Source organism: Osmerus eperlanus, chromosome 17, assembly GCF_963692335.1.
Source record: "Osmerus eperlanus chromosome 17, fOsmEpe2.1, whole genome shotgun sequence".
Lineage (NCBI taxonomy): Eukaryota > Metazoa > Chordata > Actinopteri > Osmeriformes > Osmeridae > Osmerus > Osmerus eperlanus.
The window spans coordinates 2,723,699-2,733,739 of NC_085034.1; the positions used below are offsets into that span (position 1 = coordinate 2,723,699).

The 10,041-nt window shown below is 45.8% G+C and overlaps 1 protein-coding gene across 1 annotated transcript; it reads left to right on the forward strand.

The window, feature by feature from the left end:
• The first annotated feature begins 1,593 nt into the window (after window positions 1-1,593).
• LOC134037627 (forkhead box protein P2-like) lies at window positions 1,594-9,837 on the forward strand. Its single transcript, XM_062483036.1, has 2 exons — window positions 1,594-1,924; window positions 6,242-9,837. Exons 1-2 carry the CDS (start codon window positions 1,758-1,760, stop codon window positions 6,384-6,386), a joined length of 312 nt encoding a protein of 103 aa, XP_062339020.1. The 5' UTR covers window positions 1,594-1,757; the 3' UTR covers window positions 6,387-9,837.
• Window positions 9,838-10,041: the final 204 nt, after the last annotated feature.

Consider the following 10,041-nt stretch of genomic DNA (forward strand, 5'->3'; position numbering starts at 1 on the left):
TAATGTGAGGGAGGCAAGTGTCCAAGATTTTTTATTATTTTTGAGGTAAAGTTTTTGGGTGGGTCTCTTTTAACAGCCTGATACTGAACAGTATAAGGATGTTGGTTGTGTGTTTGGTCTGTCGCCCATGTTGAATCACACACACTCTGAGAGAAAACTTGACTCTTCTCAGTGGTCTGGACTAGCTGACATTGCATGCCTCGTTGTCGGATCACCCTAACCATCATGAATCCATGCTGTAGTTGTATTGAAATTCCGAAATAAAACAACCTGCCTATGTCCCCCCTCGACCCCTCTCCCCCTCCACCCTCGCCCCTCTCCCCTCCAACCTCTCCCCTCCACCCTCTCCCCTCCACCCTCTCTTTCCACCTACCCCCCTCCTCCCCTCCACCCTCTCCCCTCCACCTCTCTCTCCCACCCTCCACCCTCTCCCCTCCACCCTCTCACCTCCACCCTCTCACCCTCCCACCCTCTCTCTCCACCCTCCTCCTCCCCCTCCACCCTCTCCCTCCACCCACTCCCCTCCACCCTCTCACCCCACCCTCTCTCTCCTCCCTCCCCCTCTCCCTCCACCCTCTCACCTTCCACCCTCTCTCTCCACCCTCCCCCTCTCCCCTCCACCCTCCACTCCACTCCCCCTCCCCCTCCACCCTCTCCCCTCCACCCTCTCTCTCCACCCTCTCCCCTCCACCCTCTCTATCCACCCTCCCCTCCCCCTCTCCCCTACACCCTCTCTCCTCCACCCTCTCCCCTCCACCCTCTCCCCTCCACCCTCCCCCTCCACCCTCTCCCCTCCACCCTCTCTCTCCACCCTCCTCCCTCTCACCCTCTCACCTTCACCACTCCTCTCCTCCACCCCTCCCCCTCTCCCCTCCACCCTCTCACTCCACCTTCCCCCTCTCCCTCCACCCTCTCCCCTCCACCCCTCTCTCCACCCTCTCCCCTCCACCCTCTCTATCCACCCTCCCCCTCTCCCCTACACCCTCTCTCTCCACCCTCTCCCCTCCACCCTCTCCCCCTCCACCCTCCCCCTCCACCCTCTCCCCTCCACCCTCCCCCTCCACCCTCTCCCCTCCACCCTCTCTCTCCACCCTCCTCCTCTCTCCCTCCACCCTCTCACCTTCACCCTCTCTCTCCACCCTCCCCCTCTCCCCTCCACCCTCTCACTCCACCTTCCCCCTCTCCCTCCACCCTCTCCCCTCCACCCTCTCTCTCCACCCTCTCCCCTCACCCTCTCCCCTCCACCCTCTCTCTCCATCCTCTCTCTCCACCCTCTCTCTCCACCCTCTCTCTCCACCCTCTCTCTCCACCCTCTCCCCTCCACCCTCTCTCTCTCCACCCTCTCCCCTCCACCGCTCTCCCCTCCACCCTCTCCCCCCTCCACCCCTCTCTCTCCACCCTCTCTCTCCACCCTCTCTCTCCACCCTCTCTCTCACCCTCCCTCCACCCTCTCCCCTCCACCCTCTCCCCCTCCCACCCTCTCTCTCCACCCTCTCCTGCCCTCCACCCTCTCCCCTCCACCCTCTCTCTCCACCCTCTCTCTCCACCCCTCTCCCCCTCCACCCCTCTTCTCCACCCTCTCCCCACCAGGCAGCCCTGGCGGAGACCTCCCTGCCCCTGCTGGGGACCCCCGGTCTGATGAACAGCAGCTCCTCTGGCCTGATGGGTGCCAGTCCCTCACGGTCTAATGGGCGGTAGCCCCCCAGGAATGATGGGGGGCAGTCCTGCAGGGATGATGGGGGGCAGCCCCCCCAGGAATGATGGGGGGTAGTCCTGCAGGGATGATGGGGGGCAGCCCCCCAGGGATGATGGGGGGCAGTCCTGCCAGCCTCCTGCAGTCTGTCCACGACGAGCTGAACGGGTCCCTGGATCACTTGGACTCCAACGGACACGGCAGCCCTGGATACTCCCCACACGGACACATGTAGGTGGCTGCACCACACACACACTCACACACTCCTACACACACGTATGTGCTCATGTGCATGTACAATACAGTACATGCACATGCTTTACAGATATTCTGCTATTCTATTTGGTTCTTAAGCAACTTTAAAATGATCATAGTGCATTGCAGCAAATATCTAGTAATGAAAGACTTTTTTTACATTTACATTTTTACATTTTTTACATTTTAGTCATTTAGCAGACGCTCTTATCCAGAGCGACTTACAGTAAGTACAGGGACATTTCCCCCGAGGCAAGTAGGGTGAAGTGCCTTGCCCAAGGACACAAACGTCATTCTGCACAGCCGGGAATCGAACTGGCAATCTTATGATTACCGGCCCGATTCCCTCACCGTTCAGCCACCTGACTTTTTTGCGGGTAGTGTGACCCCAGACAGGGTTGTGAACATACTGTAGCCAGATGGCATGATATCACGCTCACTTCTCTATCAGGTTTACCCTGGTCTTTTGGGGAGAAGCATTTTTAACCTAGAAATACTATAATACAATTAATTACTCATTTTTAATTACTCCAATGACGGCATTGTCGAGGTTTAGATGTCATATTTTATGCACGACTATTCCCTATTAATATTTAGCGGCTGACTGTATCATTAATTGCTTTCAAATCTTTGCCTTTCTTTTCTGTACTTAGTGGTAGAGAAAAAGATAGACAGAGAGAGAGAGAGAGAGAGAGAGAGAGAGAGAGAGAGAGAGAGAGAGAGAGAGAGAGAGAGAGAGAGAGAGAGAGAGAGAGAAGGAGGCCATTACATTTTAATGTCATGTGGGTTTCAGTGTGGAGCCAACGAGCTCTCCCCTAATCAGTGATGTCATACGTGCCTACCTGTCATGTTTACCTAGACTCTGCGACGGGGGTGAAAGCATTGGTGCCTAGATTGAGGCACACTCACTACAGTACCATTCACACACACACAACACCACCCCCGTCATACACAGTGCAAACGTACCCTGGTGCCCTCCTTTAGAAACATGCCAGCCACCTCTGGATACACAGTGCCCTCCTGGTGCCCTCCTTTAGAAACATGCTAGCCACCTCTGGATACACAGTGGAGGAGTCAGGTGGCTGAGCGGTTAGGGAATCGGGCTAGTAATCTGAAGGTTGCCAGTTCGATTCCCGGCCGTGCCAAATTACGTTGTGTCCTTGGGCAAGGCACTTCACCCTACTGCCTCGGGGGGAATGTCCCTGTACTTACTGTAAGTCGCTCTGGATTAGAGCGTCTGCTAAATGACTAAATGTAAAATGTACAGTGCCCTCCAGGTGCCCTCCTTTAGAAACATGCTAGCGACCTCTGGAATGTGGAAGAGATGAGGGATGTTTTCACTGCTGCCTTGCTCCGGGCTCAGACTCCAGTCTCACCTTCCTAACCCTGGTTAACTGTTCCCTGGCTCACTGGCCCTGGCTGACTGGCCATACATTAATATGTTTGGATATGTTTATTCCTCTCGGAAATGGGCCAGGGGGTGTTAAGTGGGCCAAATCTGCCTCAGCCCAGACAGAATCCTGGCATATCCACTCCCTTAGGTTGTTTAACTTTTAATAGCAGGACAGGAGACTCTCTCTCTCTCTCTCCATATCTAGCCTCTCTCTATCTCTCCATCTCTCTCTCACTCTCGCGCGCGCCTGATCTCCTTCTCTGCCTCTCTTCCTCCTCTCCCTCGCTTACACGGCCACAACATGCTCAAAATGGAAGAAATGTGTTTTTCATGAGTGGGTTTTCCGGGATGTGTTTAATAATGAAGTGAGGAGTAACACTAACTAAAGAGTACACCTCATAGGAACCTCTTCTCCTGAGAGACAGGTACTTCACAACCAGGCGAATCCAACAATTAGATAGACCTTTTGTTCGTGCTCCCATTCAGAGGTTAATGCTATCAGCCAAACAGCTACCCAGATAGCTCCAGGCATGTTACCATTTACCATTTGTGTGTGTGCATGTGTGTGCGTGCCCTCAAGAGTATGCTTGAGAAGAAGGGAAAGACATGAACAACACCGGCTATCTAGAACACAAGAATAGGTTTCAGAGGACTTTAAGAGGAAAATCAGTCCCGATTAAGATTAAATACCACCACAATATACACAATTATAAGAGAAAAACTGGATACGTGAGGAAGATTGTATGGTGTGTCGCACTATATTCAGTTTTTTTGAGACCTGTTCATATTTGAGACCTGTCTATTCTCATCATTAGTCCTCCTCCTTCTTGTTGATGGGTTGTGAATTAATCTGTGTCAGATGAGATGATGAGTGTCGGTCTGTCCCTTGACAGACCCCCCCTCCCCACACACACACACACACACACACTCGTTAGAGACACCCAGCTAATGACCTTATTTGCATCCCTGTCATGCCTCAGTGTGATGGCTGCCACTAATCCCATAGTGTAAGGACGAGCACACACACATACTGTACACACACATGCACTCAGGTTCTGTTTATTAGACTCATAGCCCGGCTTCATAATGTCAGCTGGCCAGTCACTCATCCATACAGTACGTCTTTAATGCAGTCTGAAGGACTAATCATTTTTCTCCTCCATTTCCTTAATACCCGCCATGTTGGAGGTACCTAATCAGAGTAGATGAGGAGCAGTGAGCAGGGCCTGGCAGCAGTCTGGTCCCTGCTTATGGACAAACCCCAGTCTGTCTTTCTCTCCACCGTGATGCCTTCACTTGACATTGGCATATCTGGGAGATTGTTTATAATTTTTTTGTTTTAAGATGATTACCAGAAACATTGTCTGGCATCGAAACTGTGGATGTGCCATCATCTGGATGTGACACATCACTGTGTCACATCCCTACATTCCACTGTCTAGAGCGTTCACTGGAATGAGCTGGCTAATTACTGGCAATCACAAATTAAAAAATACTATAATTAAACTGATGTAAAAAAATATATATAAAACAAATATTGCAGTATTAATTTCAAATGCCTTATCAGATAATGAGGATCAGTGTTGTTTGAAAACAATGAGCTGTATTTCCTGTGTTCTCACCTCTGGGTCCATGTTCTGTTGACTCTGGTTCCCCTCTGAACCCGCAGCTGGGGAAGAAAAACAGAAATATTCATAACCCCGCTAGCTTCCTGAAAAGGCAAGGCAACCCTCCTCCCCTACTAGGTCTGAATATTAATTTATTTAGCTATAAATATTAAAGCAATCTGTACCTTTTAAAATTCTTTTCAAATTCAAAGTTTTCGCTGTCATTGATGAAGGCAACCCAGGAGATGGCTGGCAGACATGCAGTGATACTGAGACTCCTGGATATGGAATTCACTCCCTCTCTCCCTCTCTCCCTCTCTCCCTCTCTCTCTCTCTCTACCTCTCTCGTCCTCTCTCCCTCCCTCTCTCCACCTCTCTCGTCCTCTCTCCCTCTCTCTCTCTGAGTCCGGAGGGATTTCCTGATGCATCCGACGTGTCAGAAATAATTAGGTTTTGTCAGATTTATCATTGTGGCACAAACCCCTCTACCAGACTAGGACCTGGGTTCAGCCTGAGCCTTGTTTGTGTGTGACAGCATTATTATTCTTGTTAGTCGCCGCACACTTTTCGTCCACTCTCTCCTCCTCTGTTGTTCCGGGGGGGGGAGAGCATCCCGCTCAAACCGCTGTTTTCTCAGTGCGTTTATTGACAGTGGGTGAAGATATTCATCCATTTAGAGTTAAAAACATGTATCATGGTGTCCAACTGAACTGGCGGGCTGAAGTTGATTAATGGCGCAGCCTGGCTGCGGGTTTCTCCTCCGGAGGAGCGACACGCCAGCCCCTGCATATTAACGAGAGACGGCGCTTTCTATTAACAAGATAAAAAAAGGCTGCACTCCCTTTGCTCCAGGGGGCTGGGAGAGGATGAAATATTTCTCCATTATTTATACTGTGGCGTGTGGCGGTGTGTTTTTATGTTTCATGCAGGTGTCATCAGCTAACTTTTGAAGGCCGAACATGTGTGCGCATCAGCGCTTGTCACGTTTACAAGAGCCTGTTTTTCATGCAATTTGGAGTCAGTTGCTTACTGTTTCAGGGTGAATTAGCATCTTCCAAACAGCCGTGTTGTTCTTACCTGCTGTTCAGCCAAGAGGCTGTCAGCTGACAGTAGACAGATCCGATCCTTGAAAGAAAAAAATAAAAAGGGTGAATGCAAATGTCAGAAGTAACATTCAGAAATTAAAATGTATTATTTTATTATTTATTATTATAGAAGTTGTTGATTCTTTTTCTGTGCTTTTTAAATATGTTTTAATGAAAACTGACACCCATATTTGTCCATTTCCTCCAGGCCGGCCATTCATGTAAAGGAGGAGCCGTTGAACATGGACGATGACGACTGTCCGATGTCACTGGTCACAACAGCCAATCACAGCCCAGAGCTGGACGACGACCGGGAGCTGGAGGAGGGTAACCTATCAGAGGATCTGGAGTGACTGGAAATCCGGTCGCTATATCCCTCCACCACACTGTTCCCCTCACAGGTGTCCTGCAAGACCAGAAACCACTCCACGCCCCAACAGAACACAGCTGACTCTCACTAGGACTATTTATTGAGCATGCATCCGGAAGAAAGTCTCACCCTAAGGAACTCTTTGTTGCAGCCCTATGGGACCCCGAACATGACAGGCATGAGATGTCTGCTTTTTAACTTTACGACCCGTTTGACTCTAGCTGGCTTGGCCAACAGACTGAACAAAAATGGGCTCATGGACGAAACGATATGAGAAAAAAAGCGGGCAAATCTGTTCTGTAGAAAGTTAATGGCCTCATATACTGCCAAAAAAATTATATGTTTTAAGTTCGTGAATATCCAACCAACCAACCCCACCCTAGCCGATGTCTAGAAACAATTGCTGGTTCAATTCAAGTTGTTGCTCTGTCATCATTTGCACAGGAGTAGTATCAGAAATTAGTGTCACTGCCTGTATGTTGCTAAAATTCTAAAAACCAGTATTTTATTTTTCATTGTTTCCTTTCTTCTTTTGTATTATAATTTCAGCCCAAATGTAAATGCCATCTACTAAGTCACACCAATAACAGAACTGCAGTACCAAGACTGTTGTTGCAGCTGTCAAAAAAGTAGGCTTCCAGTCTATTATCTGTCTGTGATGAAAAGTGAAAACGTGAATATTAAGTTGATTTAAAAAGATGAAAAAGAAAAAAAGAAAAAGACAAAAAAAAATACTGTTTGTGTAAAGCACCATTTAGGGGGAACATGCATTTCTGCATATTCTTCTGCTATTCTCTTTACCTCCTCGTTCTGAAGCTTTGTCTACCTGCAAACAGTCACAGGCGACAGCTAGAAACCAAAGCCTACCCTAGCAATGGCCAATAGCTTAGACAGAAGCCACCAGACTACTTTGGTCAGCCTTCTGTGACTTTAACTAGTACAAAGAGAAGCTTTTTTTCGCAAACTACCTTCGAATAACCTCTGGGATTGTTTTATTTAGCCCTGTATAAAGATGAGTAAGAAGAAAAAAAAACTGATTTTGATGTGTAATTTGATAACTCATATAGGAGGTCCACTTGGTGTGTAGAGGAGATGTCTGCCAGACTGAAGTGAAGATGAGAGAGAGCGAACAGGAATTATGTGCTAGGGACTTACTGACTGGTAGAAAGCAGCTACTGTAACAGTGGATCATGACCAAAACAAACATTTGTGTATTCAGTGGAAGTGCAGAAAAAAATTGTGTTGTTGTGATGATCGTTTTCCTGATTTTATTTTCTTTCTTTTTTTAAAATCTTTTATTTTCTTGTGTTTTTTTTTTATATATAATTTTTTTAATTTGCGTTTCCCATCATGTCATTGTTTTTCTAATCTAGTGAATATGTAATGTTCTAAGTGGGACTGTCAGATATGTCATGTCTTCTTACCGTACGGCTTGTTCAGAGCCGTGTTTGAACCGAAACTGAAAACATAGTAACCAAACATTAAAATATCTAGCAAAGCCAAATAAGTCATAATTTCAAGTTGATATGAAATAATGTGGCTTGGTTATCATGTCAAAGCAAATAATATAGCCATTGTAGAAGGGGAAATCAGAGATTAAGAGAACCTTTTCTAGGTGATATTTGCTTTAACTTGTAGTCAAATACTCATTGTGTAATTCATAGCTTCGTGACTATATAGAAACAGGCAGTGTTGGCAGAGGAGGCTTCTTAACTGCGCTGTGGGTTCTGTATGGGTTACTTGTTTTATATCACATTTGATATCCTAGTGACAGAACTGAAGTACTGTAGTGATCGTCCAAACTCTATTTCATTTCTCACTGCTAATGTCATCTAGAAAAGTGTTGTTGCTTTAATATGGTCATTTCCGTTTTCAGTCAAACCAAAGTTACACAAAATTCTGCCTCCTCTTGTATGGGATATATTAACTCTGAACTACACACACACACACACATAGTTCCTGTTCCCAGGCTCACACATACCACTGTGTTCGTGATTGCCAGTTTTTCTGGTTCTCCATACGGTAAACACAAACAGAAATGAAACTGAGTTGTCTGCTTGGTGCATAAGTTAACATCATATTTACCACAGCTAAACACATAGATACAAACAATACGCACACACAAACACACACTCACTCATGCCAGTTCCACTTCAAGAGGGTGCTGGGCCCAGGAACAAAGCTTATCCCTTCAATACTTGGCTGGAGTCAGCAAAACGACTTGAAGACGACGTCCATAATAATCTTATCACACCAAATATAAGGACGCTCTGTCTTTCAAAAAGGGTTCTCCCACTTACCCAAAAGGCTTTCTAAAAGGTTCTACCTCTGCACAAACAATTTCATAACAATTATGACAGATTGCACGAGTTATTAGTACGCCACAAGAGCTGTTACACTTTAATACGCTTGTCACATCGGACATGGGTCAACAAGACGTTTACATTCCCAATACGTCAGAAATGGAAGAGTTGCATTGTAATAGGTTGTCAAACATTTGTAGAATGATGATGTATTATACCTGTAAGGGAATATTGTGTTTTAAAATGCATGTCTAAAATCATTTGGTGGACTGGAAACAAGAATTAATAAAAATAATATAATAAAAACCATTGGGATGAATGATGGCCTAAATGTACGTACAATGCATAAGAATGCATACCTCAACTATATTCTTTAGTTTTTATTTTGGGAAGGAAAAAAACTGTCAGCCACAGAATGCATATTACCTGTAGATTTTGCATGGGTTTTGTAAAAATCAAGTAAAATAATGTCTAAAATAGTTGCTTGCACATAATACCAGAAAGACCTCCAGAACTGCGATCTTCTCCTCTATTAGTTTTTAGGATTGTCTGGATATTCTGGGTTGATTTTGTCTGTATTTTGATAACTGTGCATACTTATGTAAAAAATGTTGGTGGACCCATAAATTTACCAGACTTTTTCTAAGCTGAAAAAAAATCAGTGTTTCTTTTCTGAGTTTCATGAATTTTTACTGTTCTCTCATTGCTCGCTAAGAATAGCAAACCTGCTCCTTCTGCATCTGCTTTGCGTAGCTGTAAGGCTTAACCTAACGTGTGTATTTATTGCTTGTACCTCTGTGCATACTTTATGAAGCATTATGTCCTGCAGTCGAGTCATGTATCCTTTCTACTGCTGTCATTCTCTAATAACTGGGAATATGATCTCCCTATGTATACAGTGAATTGGACTGTAGCAAACACATATGTTTATGTAATTGGTGAATACCGTTTCTTTTTTTTTTTCTTTTTTTTTTTTCTTTATTCTTTTGATCTAACTAATTTTTGATACTTTTCATTACGGTGTACTGTGTCCATACGTTAAGATTCTCTGGCATTAGAAGTCATGGGTGAGAATTGTAACCGGAGTTATTATTTTGTGTATTCATGGCTTTTCACTGCTGAATAAAATAAAGGACCAAAACTAGGATTTGAAAAGCAACTGTCTACCTCCAACATCAGGGAGTTCTACTTTTTTTCCCCTATTTTTCTTCAACACATATATCATTTATTCTACAAAGGCACAACCATGAAATTCTAGCTGGCATTACACTTTTAACGTTTCAGGACTGTGCTTCTTCAGAGACAAGAGGGGATGGAAAAAACAGGCAATTAAAT